At 41.4% G+C, this 24,024-nt stretch overlaps 1 protein-coding gene across 1 annotated transcript in view; it reads left to right on the top strand.

The window, feature by feature from the left end:
• The first annotated feature begins 6,848 nt into the window (after window positions 1-6,848).
• Window positions 6,849-24,024, top strand: part of TSPAN3 (tetraspanin 3) — a 49,361-nt gene continuing 32,185 nt past the window's right edge. The window contains exon 1 of the mRNA XM_037046963.1: window positions 6,849-7,151. Coding sequence (XP_036902858.1) covers window positions 7,089-7,151 — 63 coding nt within the window. The 5' untranslated portion in view covers window positions 6,849-7,088. The remainder of the gene's footprint in view (window positions 7,152-24,024) is intronic.

Below are 24,024 nucleotides of genomic sequence, written 5' to 3'. Positions count from 1 at the left end.
CCTGCACTGGAACTTTGGTTCATGGGTTGTGTCTCACTGCCCAGTTGTTCCTCCTGGCTTATCCATACAGAAACGTGGTGTATCCTGGTCTGCCATCTGCTGCCTCACCAGCCCCTGTCCACCAGCTGCCACCTTGTTGTGCATCCTCACCACCCGGGCTTCCCATTACCACCCTCCTACCAGTCTGGGTGAATGTTTCTTTAACTCCTTGGTTGTCAGACTTCCACGTAGTTTCACTTTCTTGCAGTGCTGTTTTTTTTTAATTTGTTTTTTGTTTGTTTGTTTTTAAATTGGTTGTTATCCTTCTTTTGGTTGCACAGGGAAAGAAAGTGTTATCTACTTATGCCTCCAGGAGCAGCATGCACACCATCTTACCTGGGTATCATGACCCACAATCTCCTTCACTGACCCCTTCTTTTTTTGGAAAACTAGCTTTCTAGGGTAACTCCTGGCACTTTCAATTCCTATTGCCCAAGGAGTCTTACTTTATCCCAACTGGCAAAGTCAGACCTGTAAGAAAAAGAGCAAGTGAAGGGAGGAGATCCCCCCTAGCAATGCATACCTACTGTGTGCCCTGCTGCACACCTCTCTGGGGAATGACGGGAGAATGGGACACTCCTGCATTATTTTACTGACACTTGGCTTGTAACTTTACTCGATAAACCCTGTTTTCAATCTGTACTGTAAGAAGTAAAATGTATTCTGATTTACATTGTGCAACACAAAATGTCTATCCTCTGCAAAAGAAAAAAATTATTTTTCTTTCCACTGTAATAGTGATACCTGCTTGTGGTGTTTGGTGTGTTTCTTAGACTAGCTCTGCAGCCTAATATTGGACATTGTCCTAGTAGCAGTAGTCATAGTAATAGTGGTAGTTATATATTGTAGTGGACATTCCCCCCCCCCTTTTTTTAGCTATCCTATATTTGAACATCCTGCCTATTTGGAAAGATCTCCATTGTACAAATCTTGGAGGAAGCCCAGCTAATAGCCAGGCAGTCCTTCCTGCCTTCAGAAAGCTAGCAGGTGATTTACATTGGCAAATAGATGATCTTTCCCAGAAATCCGAGCCTTCAGAAAATGACACAAAGACATAGGGATGGTTAGAGACTGTGTTTATGATGGTAGTACAGATGTCAGGAGTCCAGCAATGATGGCTGTGAGTGCCCACACAGAGCAGCAGCCTTCTAACCATACCATTGACTTTGACTTGATCTTAGCTTGATCTTGGCTTGACCTTGACTGGGCTTTCTCTCCCAATAAGACTTCCTTGGCATCCAGTATTTCTAAAGATGCTGGTAATTACCTAATGCTATTACAATAATTCTTTTTCTGCTCAAGGAAGCTGAAGTCAATTTTCGTTATTTATCATTAAGAATCTTCACTGATACAGTGGCTACTAGAGAACAATTAGAAAATTCCAAAAAGTAAAGGGGAAAAATGTATTGTTCTACATCCAGGAAAAAATATTAATAATTTCTTTGATTCTTTAACTATATGTATATTTGACATAATTATAATTGTGCAATTATATACAATTATATACTCTAAGTTGATTTTTAAATTGTTATATAATTTAAAAGATGACATATTCACTGTAGAAAATTTGAAAATACCCCCCCAATTTTTAAATACAGCCCAGACATAACTATTGTTAATAATTTAGTCTATTTCCTAAAAAATACTCTCTGAATTTTTATAAAGCTAAGAATACATTGATTATTCCTAATGTTTATGCAAACTGAAAAACTTTAAAAGTTCCTAGATAAAAAATGATATGCAGAGGTACTAATGGTTGGATGCTCATGATGTATCACTGAAAACCAATTAGAAAGCCTTAATGGAGGCTAGTCCAAGATGGTGGGAAGGTAGACACTGAGCTTGCTCCAGCCCAAGAACACTTGAATATATACCTATATTTATAGCCATTCTCCTTTAGAGAGAACTGAGAGCTAGTTGAGCAGTTTCTGCACAACAAGCAAGATGGAGAGACCACATAGACAATGTCGGGAACCATTAGATCCCCTTAGGAGCTGAGGGAACAATCCAGGACCAAGGAACTGGTGAGCACCAATGTTTACATTTCCCCTGCATGTGGATAATGGGCAGGAGCTCATCCAGGTTCTGGGGCTGACCCAAAGGACATCCCCAGCCACCACTCCTGGAGCTGGATTCAGCAGGAACAGGAAGGAGCCACAGTGTGCATACAAAAGGCCTGCCACCAGTGTATTAATCCAGCAGGTATTTCGGACTTCTGCTTCACACACCCACTGTGCTGAGAAGCTACACAAAGCTCCCCTGACTGGAGACAGTGGGAAGCTCTCAAAATGCTCTGATATCTGCATGCAGCAGTGCCCAATCCAGAGAGAGTATGGGCATAACGGGATACTCTATCCAAAGAAAGTGAAGAACTAATGAAACATTGCAGTACCCCCACCCAGGGCTGCCCCATGTGGAGTGAGTAGGGTGAACTGAGTGCATGAGGAGCTACACTGCCTAAATAAACAACCTAAATTTATACCTTAAGGAACTTGAAATACAAGAACAAACAAAATCCAAAGTAAATAGAAGAAAGGAAATAAGATCAGAGCAGGAATAAGGCACAGGCAGAGTAGTGGCAGTTTTGGAGGAATCGATGAAGTCAGTTTGGGACATGTGGAGCCCTGAGGGCAAGAACCACCCCATTCTCAGGAGGTGAGGGACAAATACCATATGATCTCACCTTTAGGTAGAACCTAATCAACAAAACAAATAAGCTAGCAAAATATAACCAGAGACATTGAAATGAAGAACAAATGGACAGTAACCAGATGGGAGATGGGAGGGAATAATGGGCAGAAAATGGTGAAGGGTTTTCAGGACACATGGACAAAACCAAGGGGATTGGAATCAGGAGAGGAAGGTGGGGATGGCTGGGGTGGGGGGTGGGGGAAAAAGACAGACAATTGTACTTGAACGACAATTTTAAAAAAAAGAGTCAGCCCTGGCTGATGTAGCTCAATGGATTGAGCTCGGGCCTGTGAACCACATGATCTTGGTCTGATTCCCAGTCAGGGCACATGCCTGGGTTGCAGGCCAGTTCCCAGCAGGGGACTCACGAGAGGCAATCATACATTGATTTTTCTCCAGGCAGGAATTATTGTCACTGTCCTCTCCCTAAGATGAAGATACTAAGGCATAGAGAGATCATGCAGCTAGTTAGTGGGGAGAGGGCCTATGTTTTGAACCTGAAATATCCGGTTCCTGAGTGTGCACTCTTCATCATTATATATGATGCCTCAGAGAATGGTAACAGATGGATCATTATTAACTGTAGAGTAAGTGGAGGCAGTCTGGTTTCCTCACCCAGGTCTCTGAGTAGCTAAGCGAAGCAGTGTTCCTATAGTCTTGGAGGGGCCTGATGACCAGTGTCCTCATAGCCTTGATCCTGGGTCTGATAAACTGTTAAACTGGGTCTGTTCCCATAACATGAGGTGGGCTTGCATGCACAGAATTACGTTATATTTTATAGTTTCTGGCATCTTACTGGCTTTGTTCCCCTTTAGTACATAAACAGGTAGGGACTCCTTGCTGGGGGTGATGATGAGAGACACCCAAGGGGACAGGTGCCACAATGGGTGACACGCTGGGGAGCAAGGGCCATAATATGAGACATGCAGATAGACACACAGCTTGCAGCATGCGTAGCTCACTCACCCATGAATAAAGGCATGCCAGATATCCCAACAGCTCCGTGAATATTATTCAGTCTGTGTGAATACCATGGACCTGCCTGGCCTTGAAGGATCGCAACACTGTAACACTGGCAGGAATAATATCAGTGGTGCTGTGGGGTTTAAAAAAGTGAATTAGAAGCAAGAGGATCAAGACCAAGTCCAGCCCTTTGCTAAAAAGAGTGATCCACCTCCTACTGGCCCTAGTCTGGTCTTCTAATCAAACTCTGCCTTTTCACAAGTTCTCAGGTTGTTCATATCCACAGTGAAGTCTAAGACATGTGAGACTAGATGGTCTTTCAGGAACTGTAGCTGAAAGGAGAGGGAGAGGAAAAAGAAGAGAGAGAAATGTGGTGGTAAGTGAGAGATTTTCTTTTTAGGCTGGAGAAACTTGAGCATGTTTATAAACTTAGCATGGTTTGCAAACAGGTAGCACATTAGAAGCATGTAGGGTGCTGTTTAAAATGACCAATTCCCTCAGGCCCATCTATAGAAAAAGCTTTCTGTGTGATCCAGTGATTCTAATGTGTGTCTGCTGGAGCGAAGAAGACCCATCTAAAGGAAAGGCACAAGTAAGGAAAGCCAGGATGGAGGTTCAGGAGACAGGAAATGACAAATCAATGAAGGCCTCCCCAGGGAAATGGGAAGCCATGAGATGCGAATGAAGAAATGCAAAGGAGGTGTTTTAGGGAAGGAGGAGAGGCAATAACAGTAAAACAGAGAATAAATTTGCAGATGGTTGGGACCAGAAAGGGGCTAGACACTTGAAAGGAATCATACTTGAAAGCCATGATTGATTCATTGATTTCTTAAATTTTAACTAGGACATTTACAGTGTGGCAAAAATGGCACTTTAAAACCTTAATTTAGATGGTATTACTGGTTTGCTCAAAGCCTTGCAGAATCCTTCCATCACACGTGGCTTACTAGACACTTGGTAATCTGGCCTTGCCAATTTCATTCTTTGCTCTCCACTGACCCTCAGCCCACAGGCTCTTCAGTGCTCCTTTTGGTAGGAGCATGTTCCTGCCTTAAGGCCTTTGTACCTGCTGTTCCCACCTATGGGCTGTTATTCATCCAAATATCCACATGGTTTCCTCCCTTACTTAATTCAGGTCTCCTCCAATGTCTTCAAGTCAGAGAGGACGTCCCTCAACCCTCTCTCTCCTTTTTCTGCACTGTTTTCTATCAGGACTCAATATCATGTCATAAACCTACTTGCCTATTTGTTTAAGGTCTGACTCCTCTACCAGAAGGTAAGCTTCATGGAAGCAAGAATTATCTTGCTCACTAAGAATACCACTTAGAACAATAAGCACAGAGATGGTGCTTGCAAAAAGTTTGATGAGTGAATAAATGCCCGCTGCTGCATGGTGACAATGAAAGCCTGCTGAGATGGAAAGGTATTGCTGAGCGTACCTGGGGAAGGTGGTTAACCAGAGAGATTGTGAGAAAATGAGATGATTGAGGGCAAGGAAATGGCCATTTTTAAGAGACTAATCAAGGAGGGAGTGCAGGGTTGCAATGGCAGGAAAGACAGTAAACAATGAAGTTTCCCTGTGTGGCTGAGAACATGGTTTATGCTCGAGACCACCTTCTACTCTCTGTGTGGCCCTGGGTGAGTTTGCTCATCTTTCTAAGCCTCAATTACCCCATTGTGGAGCTGATAACCATAGTATCTTTCACCTTAGGTTGTGATGAAGTTAAATGAGTTAATAGCCTTAAAGATCTAGACACAGGGTGAGCTCTTTAAAAGTATTCATTATGATGATCTGAAGTTGGGTGAATACTGTAAAATATTGTGATGCAAAAAGAAGTTTCTGTAATTGTTTTAAGTCCAAACTTGATGTGTTACTTCTCCCCAATCATATTCCCCATACAATCGTACCTTTGTCTTGCCAGCCCCATCAGCAGCTTGTTTCCCTTTCTGATGGCTTGCTGAGAGTTAGCCTAGCACTCAGCACAGTAAGTTCTGTCTAAGTATCTGTTGATGTTCACTGCACTTCTCCCAAACAGTACCAAGGTGTTGCTTGTTCAGGAAAATCTTGATGTAGAGTGGGAAAGATTAGTGTCTGCAATCTCCTCAAGGTTGTCAACACTGAGAAAGAAAGACAGCTACCAAAAAAGACTCCTGGTGGCTAACTGGGCTTAAATGTAAAAATAGAGCCTAGCAGACATTTCTAAACTGGCCCCCCCCTACTAACAACTTGAGGGAGAAGCCTGTACTAAACTGCCTGCCAGCATTACTTCTGCCAACTGAGCCAGCCCTTATAGATGAGTTCCTGGAAATATATTTCAACCAAAAGGACTGACACTTTTTCTGTCCAGTTGGAGGCTTGCAGTTATATCGTTATTAGTATCTCCATTAACCAATCAGAGCAGCTCCTCCAAACAATTAGGAAGGACAATGCTTTTTGACCAAACTGGGAGGATTTGGAGTCCTCATTTATATGAGAACAGAGCAATCAGGGACCTGAGGCTGAAATTTTTCTCTATAAATCAGCTTTCCTCTGGCTGAGAAAGCCCACTTTCCTTTTCTGTTGAAACCTGTAGATTGTAAGTCCCTGGCTGGAGCTGACACATGGAAAGCTCTCTAGCTAGGGCAGGTCTCAGCAGGATGAGATGGAGCAGATCAGCTTGAGCCAGCCCAGAGCACAGCTGTGTAGCTTAAGAGAGGCCTTGCACCAGGGCAGTCTCCTCAGGGCCCATCTCATAGCAGTGCTATTCCATAACTGGGCGGTAACACCATTGAGCTGCTCCACAGCCATGTTGCTTCACAGCTGTGCTGTATCATGATTGAGATGTTTGCACTGAATCAAGTTCTCTTCCTCACCACGCACCAAATTGGGGATTCCCGTTGATATTGAGTTGACGCCAACCACCATGGGCCAAAGGGTAGCCTAGGGAAATGGATTAGGGGGAAAGACAACTTTCTGCAGGCTCTGAATCATTTATAAGGCTGGTGTAGTAAACTGGCTCGACAGTACAGGAGTGGTTTCATCCTCTGGACCTTCCTTAATGAGCCATCTGCATCCAGGTGGGCCAGGGGCCAAAAATCGCCAAACAAAGCCTTTGGCTCCTTTAAGAGGCAATGCTTCCCTATAGCCGGCTGAGGGAGTGATTGGCTGAAGCTGCCTATCCTGCCGGGACTCGTTGCTAGGGCACGGGCGCGGGGGTCCAAGGGGACTGCGGCGGCTGCGGCTGCGCAGAGGAGCGAGGTGCTTGCTGGGGCCTGGGCTGTGAAACTACGCCGGGGGCTTTGGGGAGCGCCACGCAAGTCAGTGCAGTTCCCAGCCCGGTGGCGCCCTTGCCCTTGGGGCTAGGTGGGTGGGCGCTTCCGGTTCTCGAAGCAGGGCCCCAGCGACTTCACGCACCATGGGCCAGTGTGGCATTACCTCCTCAAAGACTGTGCTGGTGTTTCTTAACCTCATCTTTTGGGTGAGCGGGGCCGGTGGGCGGGGAAGGGTGAGGAACGGTGGTCGTGAGGCTTTGGTTGAGGCGCTGGAGGGGTCCTACAGAGGGGTGGGGGAAGTCCCTCCTGGGCCCGGATGGAGGCCGAGGCGTGGAAGGAGATTAGGGGAAGCCTTCCCGGGCTTCTTCAGGCGGCCCGGGTATGCGGGCCTCAGTGCTTGTCTGGCTCTGGGCCGGGGGCTGCACTCGGTCCAGCTGGGCTGAGACCCCGGTTCTCTTCCTGGAGCAGCCTACTTGACCGAAAGCTTTCACAGCAGATTCGTTCAGGACCATGGGCTTGAAACAGGATATTCCCCAAAGGATCAGGCTCCGCTTTCTTTGTCGGCCAGAAGTCGTCGCAGCTCTACTGTCCGACGCGAGATATTCAAACAAACGGTGCACATATGCGGGGACCTGCCGACTCAGGGAGAGGACCCTTGACTTAGAGCTCTGTGTGAATGAAGAATTGGTTGGCTGGTTACTACCACGAAAACTGAAAGGCTTCAACTTGATAAGTGAAATAATCCTTTGGCCAAGAAAAACAAACTGTTTTGGTCATGGGGGTGGGGAGCCTGAAATTAAAAGTCTTGGTAAATATACTTAGGAAGTCACAAGATATCAAAAGCGGTGAGTTCACTTTCGATAACAGGTGGCTTAGGATTTTTTTTTTTGACACATCCCCAAAGAAAGGGGTGTTTATAACCACTTCATCTTAGTTCAGGTCCTTATCCCACACCAGGGACTAATGTAATAACCTCTGTTGGTACTACCAGCATCTCTATCCTCTAGTCCATCTGGACCTTGCAACCCCAGCACCCCGCCCCCACCGAATTTCAGCAGTAAAGTAAGGTTCATCCTCCTCCTGGTATCGCAGCTGCTGACCTCAGTCATCTTTCGTCCTTATAACTGGCCATATTCTTAAACACTTGCTGCCCTGCAAAGAATTCTCTTACCACAGCCCCCAGGACACTCCTGGAGCATTCCCACTTCCCATACTTTTCTATGTCCTCATTCAACTTCTTCCCACACCTAATTTGGAAAAAAATCCTTAGAATCCCCATCTCCCGACCCCACCTCAGAAAAAAAGTATGAAACTTTTTGTATCCCCACTGCTGTAGCATAAAAGGAGAATTATATATAATAATACACAGACGTATAGCTATAGAAGTCTTCTAGGGTGTTTATGCTGTTATGGAAAGAGTGCCGCTTAATAGTACCTGTTGAAAATCTCCCATGTGACATTGGGGTTTTCATGATTCCTTCTTTCCAATTAGTGTTTCTCATACTTTGATTTGAGTTACAGCCTTTTTAAAAAGTATTTTCAGGGATCCTCAAATGATAAAACTCTGTTATTAAGAAGGTCATTAGGCAGAGACTTGGCTTTGTAGCATTTAGTTTCTTGTGATTTTTATGGGCATAACTATTTGATTTTGAAGAATAATCCATTAGATGAATTCTAGGCTATTTAAGCTTAGGGGCTGGAATTGTTAATGTAATAAAATACTGGAAATACAGGAGTCATTTTCTTTAAATAAATACTTAAATTAAAAAAAATTTAATTGTTGTTCAAGTACAGTTTTCTGGCTTTTACTCCCATCTCAGCCCACCCCCCCTTCCAGTGCTCTCCACCTCCTTCCCATTTCCACACCCCTTAGTTTTTGTCCATAAGTCCTTTATACTAGTTCCTGTAAACCCTTCCCCTTTTCCCCTAAAATTCCTTCCCTTCTCTCCTCTGGTCACTGTCAGCCTATTCTCTATTTCAGTGTCTTTGGTTATATTTTGCTTGCTTGTTTGTTTTGTTGTTTAGGTTCCTGTTAGAGGTGAGATCTTATGGTATTTGTCTTTCACCACTTTGCTTGTTTCACTCAGCATAATGTTTTTCAGTTCCATCCATGCTGTTGCAAAGGGTAGGAGCTCCTTCTTTCTTTCTGCTGCATAGAGCTTTTTGATCCATTCATTTACTGCTGGGCACTTGGCTATTGTAAATTATGCTGCTGTGAAGATTGGGGTGCATAGGTTCTTTTGGATTGGTGTTTCAGGGTTCTTAGGATATAATCCTAGAACTGGAATTGCTGGTCAAAAGGGAGATTCATTTTTCGTTTTCTTAGAAATGCCATACTGTTTTCCATAGTGGTTGTACCAGTCTGCAATCCCACCAACAATGAACTAGGGTCCCCTTTTCTCTACAACCTCTCCAGCACTTGTTTGTTGCTTTGTTTTTGATGGCCATTCTGACCAGTGTAAAGTGGTATCTCATTGTGGTTTTAATTTGCATCTCGATGATAGCTAGCGATATTGAGCATCTTTTCATGTGACTCTGGATCCTCTGTATGTCCTCCTTGGGGAAGTGTCTGTTCAAGTCCTTTGTCCATTTTTTAATTGGGTTGCTTGTCTTAGAGTGGAGTCGTGTAAGTTCTTTATATATTTTGGAGATGAAACCCTTGTCTGAGGTATCATTGGCAAATATGTTTTCCCATACAATTGGTTTTCTTTTTACTTTAATACTGTTTTCTTTAGCTGTGCAGAAGCTTTTAATTTTGATGAGATCCCATTTGTTTATTCTTTCCTTTATGTCCCTTGCTCTAGGGGACATATCAGTAAAAATGCTGCTGTGTGAAATATCTGAGATTTTCCTGCCAATGTTCTCCTCTAGGATAAGTACTTAAATGTTTATTTATCCTTTTTATCAGTTAATTATTAATTGCTCATGAATCTTTGGAACTTGTGTTAGCATATGTACTATTGGTACTTTCTTCAGTGGAAAAAGGTTATGTTGAAATTCAGTTGTTTTTCATAGTGAGTTTTTGCCAGACAGTTTTTACACTGTCTAGTAAAAATACCCTTCATCTAGGTTAGCAAGGATAGTAAAGCTTTTGTGAGCTGTGGTAAGGAAGTAGACATGCATGGGGAAAGAAGTGGGATAGAGCAGATTAGTGCAACCTTACTTTTGAGGAAACAGTTATTATTAGATATGTCTCCCATGATATGATTAATTTAGGGACAAACTGTTGGAGTCTGGTGATGATGGTAATGATAACATTTGCATGCTTATTATACCTAGGTTCGTGCTAAACCCTTTATATGGAGTACCCTCACATCAGCTTCATCTGGCAGGGACTAGTATTACATTTATTTTACAGATTAGGACATGAAGGGTCACTGAGTTAAAAGTAACGTTCTCAGGGTGTGGCAGAGCCTGCGTTCATACTCAAGTTGCCCTGTACGTCAGAGCCTGTGGTGTTAGAGCGAAGTGGGATTTCAAAAGATTGGGAAAGAAGAAGGATCTCATTAGTCTGTATTAGAGTTACTTTCTCTAAAGCATACTGATTTTAACCTTGTTTAGAGTCCATACCAGTATTTAACATACACTATTTAACTTGTCAGTTCTAAAAAATAGGCTATTATGAGGAAACACGTAAAACAGATGTGTTAACTGGTTCTCCCTGGGAATTTGTGATGCGTTCTTCAGTACTAACAAGTATATCCTTCTATACTGGCCCCTTCCTCCTTTTGAGGTATTAATGAATAAGTGGAAGAAGAGACATTCCCTACCTAGGGCATATTAAAAGTTTATCTAGGTTTTGTTATACTGGCTCTTCATGGTCAGATGGTAATGGCTAATTGTGGATAAGTATTAAAGCTTAATTATTTTGGCAAGCTCTTTAAAACTTTTAATACCTTGATATCTTGGTTCAGTTAGCACTTTGTTCAGTGAGCTGTGATGTGGAAATAGCATGTACCTGACATATATAGGTACCACATTAAATGATATGTCAGCCAAAACTGTTAACATTGACTTGGCCTAGATTATTTTGGACAGTGCAGTCTAAGACAGTTACTGTGGAAGGACACACACTAAAAAGGGAGATAACTGTTCCTAAAATCCTGAAGGCTGTCTAATGAAAACAAGAGTTCCTCATTATATTCCAGAATATTAGGGCCGTGGCTTGAAAGATACTTTTGAACAACTAAAAGGATGTACAACATAGATTTCTTTGTTTATATAGAGTGTCATAGCTGTAAATGTAAGTACATTAGTGCTGGACACATGATGGTTTGTGGAGGATGATTAGTAGTGTTTGAAGTACGTGACTAAATATTGAATGTGTTGGAAGTCATTAACTGCACCTTTGTACAAAGGTCAGAGAGGATTCTTTCTTGGGTTGGTCTCTTGAGCTGACCCAGGAGGTCTCATCTAAATCAAGTTTAAATCAGCACCTTTACATTTATAAGTTTTAATTTTGGTAAAGTTATTTGAGTATTTAATCATGTTCCATGTTATACAAATTACCTTTACTTTTCCTACCCTATGAGAAAAACCAATTGGCTAGTATTAATTTTGCTCGTAAGTGTCTTAGGTGTTGTAGAGACGGCAACAGAAAGCTTTGTCCATGCTTGTAGAATTTATACTCTGGCACATTTTTTGTGCTGATGTTTTTCATCCGTATGACAGGTGATAGTAACACTAAAACAGCTATGGAGTAGGAAGTACCACAAGAAGGTCAGAAACAACTTCAGAATGCGGCACCTTCACTGATCATCATTCACTCATATGAAATACCCTATACATGCAAATAGTGTTTAGAAGCTATATATAACCTTTAAAATTTACCTTATTAAAAAAAAGCTTTCCAGCCCTGGCTGGTGTAGCTCAGTCGATTGAGCGCGGGCCTGTGAGCCACACAATTATGGTTCGATTCCCAGTCAGGGCACATGCCTGGGTTGCAGGCCAGTTCCTAGCAGGGGACTCACGAGAGGCAACCATACATTGATATTTCTCTCTCTCTCCTTCCTTTCCCCTCTAAAAATAAATGAATAAGAGCTTTCCATATCACACTTCCCTCTGAATACATGTAATTAAGGAAAATTGCTTTGTTAAACAAAAGCAACAAATATATGAACTCCTAGTTTGGGCTTGTGTTATTGATAAAATGGTGAAAAAAATAGTGAAGACCTTGGATTTACAGAACTTTCTTTCTGGTGGAGCAAGACATATAATTAAAAATAAGAAAAGTGATTTGTTGTTATGAGGAGGATTAAAAAACAGGATTATATGATGGAGTGATTGGGTTGCTGCCTTAGGTTGGTAAAGAAGGCTTCTCCAAAGAGATAAAACTTCATCTGGAGTTTAAGGAAATGGTTTTGGGGGTAACTTGGAGGAAGTAAAGGGCATTCAAGACAGGGAACCTCCCACAGGCCCTAAGGCAGGAATATGATACAGACCCTGGCCAGCTGGGTCCCTGTGTTGTGGCTGTGAAGAACAAATTCACACAGACAGCATGGCCACCCTCTGAATGAGAGAGGGCCTCCACCTTGCCTGAACAGGCTTTTATTGCTTTTCTGGGCACATTGCATCAAGGGTGGTCCTCATTTACTATGCACAGGTTCTCTTTAGGTGGTTACCTTGTACAGAAAACAAAGGAGAGGATGTTGCTAATTATATCACACAAGAAGAATATTTGCAAATGAAAAGGGAAAAGTGGTTGAACTGGTTACACTCCTCCTTGGGAGGTTTAGCATAGATTTTAGGAAGTTACTTTAAAGATATGCAGTAAATGTTTTCTGCCTCAATTCAGGGTGAGGGAGTTTTAGCAAAAGCAAGCCTCATAGTAGCCTAGGTACAATGCAGGCCTGATTCCCCACGGGAGAACCTATCCGTGGGTGTGGGTTCTGTATGCCCGATCTTGCTCCCCCGTGGCCTTTCTGAGTGGGGGCAGGGCTACATTCCCCATGCCATGCAGAATGGTTCCCTATAGGAATATACTTAATTTGTTAAAAAAAAAAATGCTTAACTATAACTTTGTGCATTTAAGTTTTTTAATAATGAAATACTTCAAGAGAAACTTCTTTTCACAAATCTTATACATATTTTGTGTTTCCAGTAGCTCCTACACATTTGAATTGGGACTATGATACTTTAAACCAGAACCTTCATTTGACATCCTGTAATTTGTGTCTGTACCTCTTGGAATGCACCTTCAGCTTACAGATTTTTTTCATAGTTATTTTTCAGTCCATTAGAAGAAAAGCCAACTTTATCAGTAAGCAAATCATGGCACATAATAGGACACTTGTTTCTTACCTTTGTCAGTTAAGAAAATGAATGTTCCTAATCTTCCTGATTCTCAGTTATCTGTCTACTGACCAAGTGCCTTGTGGCTATGAAAAATCATTAACTGCCTTAGCTGGTGTAGCTCAGTGGATTGAGCACCGGCCTGTGAAGCAAAGGGTTGCCAGTTCAATTCCCAGTCAGAGCACATGCCTGGGTTGTGGGCCAGGTCCCCAGTGGGGGACACGTGAGAGGCAACCACACATTGATGTTTCTCTCCCCCTCTTTCTCTTTCCTTTCTCCTCTCTCTAAAAATAAATAAATAAAATATTTGTTTTTTAAAAAGAAAAATTATTAACTGAAAGAATGTATAGCACTGGGAACTTGGAATCAGCCAGGGGACCATATGCAGAAAAGCTAGCTTTAGTAACATTTTAAGGAATAGGTTGTTTACTCGTTTTTTAGGATATTTATCATACTTTGAAATATTTTAGTGAATATTATTTCATAAGATTCAATTCAAGATTTTTATAGAAAATTTATTCCATGAAATTTATACTTCATCTAACAAGTACACCCTAAGAATAATTTACTCAATGAATACTTGTTAAATATGCTTTATATCTTTCTGAAAAATACAAAGAGCAAAATGACAATAGTCCCTGCTAACAGCTCATGGGGAGAGGGGACAGACAGGCAAAATCTAATACTTAGTTAAGTTTTATTTCTAGATGTACCCACCCCATTCCCCAGATCATATCTACGGACAGTTTCAAGCCTTTATTTAAAAATATTATCATCTCCTTCCCCCATTCTTAATGTCACACGTGGGCACAGGTTTTTGGTGATCTGGACAAAGAATTGAACCAAACACCCAGAGTTTATGGCAGAGAACATGGGAGCAGGCCAACTCCAAGCAGAGATTGACCTCATGGGCTGGAGGGACTCCATTCTTACAGGGCGGATCCTTCCTGTCTAGTTTTGGTGGACTTTTACTGCCCGTGGGCAGACTTTTACTGTGCATGTGCAAGGAGTTGTATTACTTTAAAGCTACTGTACATGTGGTCTCCCATGATTTTCCCTGACTAGCCACCAGGGAAAGGGGTCCCACAGTGTTACCGAATTGACCCCTGTTCTCCTGGGGTCCTCCTGTACTAGGTTTGCCTTGCCCATCACCAGAGAATTATAGCTTTCTATGTTAGAGATTGGTGAAAAGGAAAGGAATTATTTATTCAAGTTAACAAATTTAAGAGCAATGACTTAATGTCTTCATCAAAATCCCAGAGTCCCTTAAAACACCCACAAATACGTATAATCCTTCCTTGCTCCCTTTGCCTGGTCTGGGGTACTATATCTCAGGAAAAGAAATAGAAGTCCGTGGCTCAGGCAGTCCCTGGTTCTTCCCAGTAATCCATACTCAGCTGGTAGGCCTCCCTCAGTTCCTGGCACCATCAGCTGTGTTGCTGGGATCTCCAGTTCTTATTCCAGAACCACATGGCACCTTCTCATGGCCTACCAGCAAGAGTCCTTTCACCCCTTTCCTTCCTGCAGAGTCTCCTGCATTCTTCCAAACTGCTGAGAGCTCTGCATGGGTGCTATATGTTGCTTTCCAGCTTCCTAAACTGTGTGGCAAAGGGAGACCCAAAGCTGCCTGATTCTCCCCTGCCAAAGCTGTGTGGTGGTTCTCTGCCAAAGCCACGTGGTGATTCTCGTCATGGCTGCCGCACCTGGGTTTAAATCCCATGCTAATCTTCCTCTGCAGCCCCATTTCCAACTCCTCCCACAATTGGCTACACTTGCTAGCACTCCCATATGTTTCAGCTTTACTGGGCTGCCATGGTAAGTCTGGGCGTGTGTGGCCCTATGGTGTGGAGCCAGTCATCTCCAAGCTCTCATGAAAGCTCTGTAACCAGGGGGAGTTGCCTCCCAGTTACATCTTGGATGGAAGTCACTTCCAACCCCCTGGCTCAAAGCATGGCCACAGCTATTTAGCATATCTATGAAACCAGGTAAAGGTTATAGATGTATTAAATGAGCATTCTAGAGGTTATCTGCAAAACTGTTGCTGTGCAAATCAACTCAAGGCCCTGCTCCATGTAGCCCATCCCTCAGCTCAGACTTGTGGGTGGGGGGAGGATATCCCATATTTTTAATGTTTCCTGGGCACCCTGAGTTCTGAACCCCATTATAAATCCTACTCTTGGCTGCACCCTCTTACATTAATACCTTGGTAGAGTCAGTAGGTGAGAATAATTGCATTTGTATGTTTGTTTTCGATTTACTAAAGGGGGTAGTAAATGATGACATTGTATCTTTGTTGCTACTAGTGATTAAACACATAACCCATTCATGGACATACTCTGCTGTTAAAAAGCTTAAGTACCCCAAGGTCCTATAGTAAAAACTGACTTTTTTTACAATCAAAGTAGGGTATGGGGACAGAGGGTCTCAAAAAACAAATAAACAAACAAAAACAAATGCCAAAATGCAAAAGTGCATGTTTAAATTTCATGCTTCTCAGATGACCCCTGAAACCCAGCAGCCTGAAAATAGCCAATTCCATTGCTGCTATTGATAGAATAATTTGTCTGTGTCTGTTAGTTGATCTCCAATTTCACTGCCACCTGAACTTTTGTGGTTTTTTTTAAAATATAATTTTTATTTAATTCTTGTTCAAGTACAGGTTTCTGTCTTATATTCCCAACCCTGCCCGCCCCCTACCCCATGCTCCCAGCCTCCCTCCCCTTTCCACCCCCCCCCACCCTTAGTTATTGTCCATGTGTCTTTTATACTTGTTCATGTGAGTCCATTCCCTTTTCCCCTATGATTCTCTCCCCTCTCCACTCTGGACCCTGACAGCCTGTTCCATATTTGAATGTCAGTGGTCGTATTTTGCTTGCTTGTTTGGTTTGTTTAGATTCCTGTTAACGGTGAGATCATATGGTATTTGTCTTTCACTGCCTGGCTTATTTCGCTCAGCATAATGCTTTCCAGTTCCGTCCATGATGTTGCAAAGGGTAGTAGCTGCTTCTTTCTGCAGCATAGAATTCCATTGTGTAAATGTACCATAGTTTTTGATCCAGTCATTTACCAATGGGCATCTAGGTTGCTTCCAACTCTTGGCTATTGTAAATTGAGCTGCTATGAACATCAGGGTGCATAGGTTCTTTTGGATTGGTGTTTCAGGGTTCTTAGGATATACTCCCAAGAGTGGAATTGCTGGGTCAAAAGGCACGTTCATTTTTAGTTTTCTTAGAAAATTCCATACTGTTTTCCATAGTGGTTGTACCAGTCTGCAATCCCATCAACAGTGAACTAGAGTCCCCTTTTCCCCACAACCTCTCCAGCACTTGTTGTTTGTTTCTTTGTTTATGATAGCCAATCTGACTGGTGTTAAGTGGTATCTCATTGTGGTTTTAATTTGCATCTCTCTGATAGCTAGTGATATCGAGCATCTTTTCATGTGCCACCTGAACTTTTGGATCTTTCAACTGGTAGTTATAAATTAAGAGTTAAATAGAACAACTTTGTTTTTTTTCTTTTTAATCAGTTTCATAATCAGTGTTTGAATACAGTTGTCTTCATTTTCCCACCACCATATTCCCCCACCCCACCCACCCCCACCCGCAATCCTACCCCTCTTTGACTTTGTCCCTGGGTCCTTTGTACAGGTTCCTTGACAACCTTTCCCTTTTTTTCCCTGCTATTTCCCTCCCTGCATCCCTCTGGTTACTGTCAGTTCTTAATTTCAGTGTCTCTGATTATATTTTGCTTGCTTCTTTGCTTTGTTAATTAGGTTCCACTTATAGGTGAGATCATACGGTGTTTTTCTTTTACTGCCTTACTTCACTTCGTATACAGAGATGTTGGTAATGGTGGCAGAAGTGGTTTATTATAAAAACTTTATATACCCATGAGCAGGATTTCTTTGTTTTACTTTGTCTCCTTGAAAAGTGGTATTTCTGGCATGGGGGTGGTAAATGATAATGTATACTGAAAGAATCAGAATTGTGTTAGATAATCAGAAAACATCTAAAGATGTCAAAGCCAGACAGACTTAAGAAAAGTGAGAAATGGAGGAGATTGGCAGAGGTGCTTAAAGTATTTGTGATTGAGAAGATGCCTATTTATGTTGTTGGTAAAAGACAACATAGGGATTCATAATGAGAAAATAAAGTCTCAATTTCAGACATAATTTTAAATATTACTTTGCTGATTCTGCAGGTAATATATTTGCTTTTTAATAAAGGCACTAAAAAGTACGTTTTAAAGATTGTTTTTATTGTTCAGTTACAGCTGTCCTGCCTTTTCCCCATTGCTCTCCCCAGCTCTGTCTGCCCCAGTCCCATAGTCAATACCCGCCATTGTCAGTAACCACGGGTCCTCTATTCATGTTCCTTGGCTTGCCCCTTCCCATTCTTTCCCCCGTTATGCCCCTCCTCCCTCCCTTATTACTGACAGTCTGTTCCTTGTTTCCATGCCTCTGGTTCTGTTTTGCTCATTTGTTTGTTTTGTTCATTAGGTTCCACTTAGAGGTAAGATCATACCGTATTTTTTCCTTCACCACCTGACTTATTTCATTTAGCATAATACTCTTCAGTTCTATGCATAAGGTTGCAAAGGGTAGGAGCTCCTTCTTTCTTTCTACTGCATAGTACTCCATTGCTTGAATGTACCGCAGTTTTTTGATCCACTCATTTACCGATGGGTACTTAGGTTGTTTCCAGCACTTGGCTATTGTAAATTGTGCTACTATGAACATTGGGGTGCTTAGGTTCTTATGGATTGGTGTATCAGGGTTCTTAGGATATAATCCTAGCAGTGGAATTGCTGGATCAAAAGGCAGTTTCATCTTTAGTTTTCTGAGGAAATTCCATATTGTATTGCATAGTGGCTGCACCAGTCTGCATTCCCACCAACAGTGCACTAGGGTTCCCTTTTCTCCACAGCCTTGCCAGTACTTGTTTGTTGATTTATTAATAATGGTCATTCTGACTGGTGTTAAGTGGTATCTCACTGTGGTTTTTATTTGCATCTCTCTGATGGCTAGTGATGTTGAGCATTTTTCAGGTGTCTCTGTGGGCCCTCTGTATGTCCTCTTTGAAGTGTCTTTTCAGGTTCTTTGCCCATTTTTTAGTTGGGTTGTTTGTCCTTCTGGTGTGGAGTGGTTTGAGTTCTTACAGACATCAAACCCTTTTCTAAGGTATTGTTCACAAATATGTATTCCCATATGGTTGATTCCCATTCCATTTTGTTGATTTTTAAAGCCATGCAGAAGCTTTTCAGTTTGATGTAGTCCCATTTGTTTATTCTTTCCTTTATATCCCTTGCTCTAGAGGATGTACTGGTGAAATTATTGGTGCCTAGGATGTCCTAAATTTTCCTGCCAATATTTTCCTCTAGGACTTTTATGATGTCATGACTTATAAGTCTTTTATCCATCTCGAGTTTATTTTTGTGTATGTTGTAATTTGGTGGTCTAGTTTCATCTTTTTGCATGTACTTGTCCAGATCTCCCATCACCATTTATTGAAGATGCTATTTTAAGTCCATTTTATGTTCCTTCCCCCTTTGTCAAATATTCACTGACTCAATTGGCATTGGTTTATTTCTGGGTTCTCTATTCTGTTCCATTGATCTATGTGTCTGTTCTTATAACAGTACTAGACCTTTTTGATTACAGTGGCCTTATAATATACTTTGATATAAGGTAATGTGATCTCTCCTACTTTGTTCTTCATTCTCAAAATTGCTATGGCTATTTGGGGTTGTTTATGGTTTCATATACATTTTTGAAGTGTTTGTTCTGTATCCGTGAAATATGTCATTGGTTTTTTAAAAAGGATTGCGTTGAAACTATGAATTGCTTTGGGTAGTATGCACTTTTTAAAAAAATTTTAATTGTTGTTAAAGTACACTTTTCTATCTTTTACTCCTATCCCAGCCCACACCCCATGTCCCTCCCCACCTTCCTCCCAATCTCCCTCCCAACCTCCCTCCCAGCCTCCCTCCCATTTCCACACCCCCAGCCTAGTTTTTGTCCATGTGTCATTTATACTTGTTCCTGTAAACCCTTCCCCTTTTCCCCTAAAATCTTTTTCCTCTCCCCTCTGGTCACTGTCAGCATGTTCTCTATTTCAGTATCTTTGGTTATATTTTGCTTGTTTTTTTGTTTTTGTTGTTTATGTTCCTGTTAGAGGTGTGATCATATGGTATTTGTCTTACACCACCTGGCTTATTTCACTTAGTATGAGGCTTTCCAGTTCCATTGATGCTGCTCCAAAGGGTAGGAGCTCCTTCTTTCTTTCTGCTGCATAGAATTCCATTGTGTAAATGTACCATAGCTTTTTGATCCATTCATTTACTGCTGGGCACCTAGGTTGCTTCCAGCACTTGGCTATTGTAAATTGTGCTGCTGTGAAGATTGGGGTGCATAGGTTCTTTTGGATTGGTGTTTCAGGGTTCTTAGGATATACTCCTAGAAGTGGAATTGCCAGGTCAAAAGGCAGTTCCATTTTTAGTTTTCTTAGAAAATTCCATACTGTTTTCCATAGCGGTTGTACCAGTCTACAATCCCACCAACAATGAACTAGGGTCCCCTTTTCTCTACAACCTCTCCAGCACTTGTTTGTTGCTTTGTTTTTGATGGCCATTCTGACCAGTGTAAAGTGGTATCTCATTGTGGTTTTAATTTGCATCTCGATGATAGCTAGCGATATTGAGCATCTTTTCATGTGACTTTGGATCCTCTGTATGTCGTCCTTGGGGAAGTGTCTGTTCAAGTCCTTTGTCCATTTTTTAATTGGGTTGCTTGTCTTCTTAGAGTGGAATCGTGTAAGTTCTTTATATATTTTGGAGATGAAACCCTTGTCTGAGGTATCATTGGCAAATATGTTTTCCCATACAGTTGGTTCTCTTTTTATTTTAATATATTTTCTTTAGCCATGCAGAAGCTTTTTATTTTGATGAAATCTCATTTGTTTATTCTTTCCTTTATGTCCCTTGCTCTAGGGGACATACTGGTGAAAATATTTCTGCGTGAAATATCTGAGATCTTCCTGCCTATGTTCTCCTCCTCTAGGACTTTAATGGTGTCATGGCTTATATCCACCTTGAATTTATTTTTGTGTATAGTTGTAAGTTGGTGCTTGAGTTTCATTATTTTACATGTAGCTGTCCACTTCTCCCAACACCACTTGTTGAAGAGGCTATTTTTACTCCATTTTATGTTGCTGCCCCTTTGTTGAATATTAATTGACTCCAGAGACTTGGATTTATTTCTGGGCTCTCTGTTCTGTTCCACTGGTCCATATATCTGTTTTTATGCCAGTACCAGGCTGTTTTGATTACAGTGGCCTTGTAATACAGATTGGTATCAGGTATTGTGATCCCTCCTACTTTGCTCTTTTTTCCTCAAAATTGCAGCAGCTATTCGGGGTCATTTATAGTTCCATATAAATTTTTGAAGTGTTTGTTCCATGTCTGTGAAATATGCCATTGATGCTTTAATAGGTATTCCATTTAATCTGTAAATTGCTTTGGGTAGTATGGACATTTTGGTGATGTTAATTCTTCCAATCCATGAACACAGTATATGTGTCTATTTGTTTGTGTCTTCCTTGATTTCTTTCTTCAGTGTTGTGTAGTTTTTTGTATACAGATCTTTTATCTCCTTGGTTAGGTTTATTCCTAGGTATTTTAGTTTTGTTTTTGCTGTATCAAATGGGATTTTTTCTTGATTTCTGCTTCTGCTATTTCATTGTGGGTATACAAAAATGCCCTTGATTTCTGAATATTGACTTTGTATCCCGCTGTTTTACCAAATTCATTTATTAGGTTTTGCAGTTTTTTGGTGGAGTCTATAGGATTTTCTATGTACACTATCATGTCATCTGCAAACAGTGACAGTTTTGTTTCCTCCTTTCCGATTTGGATGCCTTTTATTTCCTTTTCTCGTCTGATCTCTGTGGCTAAAACTTCCAATACTATATTGAATGGAAGTGGTGAAAGTGGGCAACCTTGTCTTGTTCCTGATCTTAGTGGAAAAGCTTTTAGTTTTTGCCCATTGAGTATGATGTTGGCTGTAGGTCTCTCATATATGGCCTTTATTATATTGAGGAATGCTCCTTCTGTTCCCACTTTGCTGAGTGTTTTTATCATAAATGGATGCTGTACCTTATCAAGCGCTTTTTCTGCATCTATTGATATGATGATGTGATTTTTGTCTTTGCTTTTGTTTATGTGATGTATTATATTTACTCATTTGCAAATATTGAACCATCCTTGCATCCCTGGGATGAATCCCACTTGGTCATGGTGTATGATCTTTTTAATGTGTTGTTGGATGCTATTCACCAACATTTTGTGGAGGATTTTAGCGTCTATGTTCATCACCGATATTGGCCTGAAGTTTTCTTTCTTTGTTGTGTCTCTGTCTGGTTTTCAGATTAGTTTGATGCTTCATAAAAAGAGTTTGGAAGTCTTCCATCATTTTGGATTTTTTGGAATAGTCTGTGAAGAATAGGGGTTAGCTCTTCCTTAAATGCTTTATAGAATTCTGTGAAACCATCTGGTCCAAGGCTTTTGTGTGTCAGGAGTTTTTTGATTACAGCTTCAATTTCATCAGCTCTTATTGGTCTGTTCAGGCTTTCTGCTTCTTCTTCCTTGAGTTTTGGAAGATTATATTTTTCTAGAAATTTTCCCATTTTACCTAGGTTTTCAAATTTCTTGGCATACAGTTCTTCATAGTAATTTCTTACAGTCCTTTTCTATTCCTATGGTGTCAGTTGTAATCTCTCCTCTTCCATTTCTGATTGTGTTTATTTGGGTCCTCTCTTTTTTTTTTCTTGATGGGCCTGCTTAAAGACTTGTTGGTTTTGTTTATCTTTTCAAAGAACTAGCTCTTGGATTCATTGATCCTTAGAATAGTGCTTTTAGTCTCTATGTCATTTAATTCTGCTCTGATCCTGGTTATTTCCATCCTTCTACTTGCTCTGGGCTGTTTTTATTGTTGTTCCTCCAGTTCTTGTAGGCATAGGGTTAGGTTATTTGTTTGAAATGTTTCTGTCTTTTTAAGATAGTCTTATATTGCTATGAACTTCCATCTCAGGACTGCCTTCGCTGTGTCCCGTAAGTTTTGGGTCGTTGTGTGTTGGGAACCGTTCTGCCTGGTTTCAGGAATTGTAACTCTGCCATGGCTAAGGACTTCTTTGTTTCATTGTTTAAAGCTTGTCTCTGGCAGCAAACACTGCCTCTGCTTACTCCCCTGCCCACAATGCATGGTGGATAGTCAATGGCAGATAATATTCTTCAGAGGAGGGGCAACCTAAGCCAGACACAATCACTTGGGAGGCCTTCATGGAAGGACTCAGGGGCTGCAGGAAAGAGGGAGTGATGGACCCTCGCCCCCCAGCTATTCTGACATAGCCCAGTCCCCATGTCCTCTGGGAGAAGCGCTTCCTGGCTCTAATCCACTTAAGTCTGAAAACCTGTGATGGGGGAGGCGGTGCAGCAGCTTGCCGGCTAGATAAGGATCTCAGGTGATCATAATTAGAAAGACTTCCTGAAAGTCCTGTGAAGCCTGCTTTGCTAAGAGTGCTTTCATTCATGTTAAGGGTCTGAGCAGGAAATGAGTATGTCTCCCAAAGTTTCTGCAAACCCCCCTTCCTGACAGACACTGACTCACACTAAGCCCTCAGATTTCTTTGAAATGTTATCTACTGTTTGATTCTTAGAGCCTGTATTCCTGTGTATTACAACCCAATAAAAGCCGTTGAGGAAGGGGCTCCTGGCCTTTTTCCTCTGAGAGATAGGCCACCTCTCCCCCAAAGCAGATCATGTCTTGGTAGTGTTACTTTCATCCATGGCGGGTCAGGGGATTTGCGGGCTAAGTTGCCCTTATTCTCCACCAGTTGTGAGTTCATTTTCATTTGTTTCCAGAAACTTTTTGATTTCTTCCCCAATTTCATTCTTGACCCATTCATTGTTTAATAACATGCTATTCAATCTCCATGATTTTGAGTGTTTTAGGTTTTTTCCCTTGGGGTTGGTTTCTAGTTTCAGTCCCTTGTCACAGAACATGCTTGGTATGATTTTAATTTTCTTGAATTTGTTGAGGCTTGTTTTGTGTCCTATCATGTGGTCTGTCTTTGAAAATGCTCCATGTGCATTTATAGAATGTGTATTTTGCTTTTGGGGGGATGAGAGATTCTATAGCTATCGGTTAAGTCTATTTGATTTACGGCGTTGTTCAATGCCTCAATATCCTTGTTAATGTTTTGTTGGAAAGATCTATCCATTTTTGACAATGGCATATTAAAATTCTCTGTTATAAGTATGTTGTGGTCAGTACCTTTCTTGAAATCCTCCAAGATTTTCCTTGTGTATTTGGGTGCTCCTGTGTCAAGTGCATATGTGTTTACAACGTTGTGTCTTGATGGATTCTTTCATTGACTATTATGAATTGTCTTTCAGCGTCTCCTTTTGTAGCTTTGTTTTTAAGTCTGTTTTGTGTAATACAAGTATTGATAGCCCAGGTTTTTCGTTTTTGTTTTTTGTCCATTTGCTTGGAATATTTTTTTTCCAACCCTTCACTTTCAGTTTGTGTAGCACTTTTTTTCTGAGGTGGGTCTCTTGTAGACAGCATTTGCCCTGGTCATGTTGTCTTACCCATTCAGCTACCTTGATTAGAGCATTCAATCCATTAACATTTAAGGTTATTATTGATAGGTACTTATTTACTTTTCCCCCACTTGTACCAGTATTTCTCTCTCTCTTTCTCTCTCTCGCTGCTTTTGTTCATCTTCTTAAAGC

This window comes from Sturnira hondurensis, unplaced genomic scaffold, assembly GCF_014824575.4.
Source record: "Sturnira hondurensis isolate 20B ecotype Veracruz unplaced genomic scaffold, ASM1482457v3 Scaffold0005329, whole genome shotgun sequence".
Lineage (NCBI taxonomy): Eukaryota > Metazoa > Chordata > Mammalia > Chiroptera > Phyllostomidae > Sturnira > Sturnira hondurensis.
The sequence above is the reverse complement of the archived record's forward strand: the minus strand, read 5'-3'. Positions and strand labels throughout refer to the sequence as shown.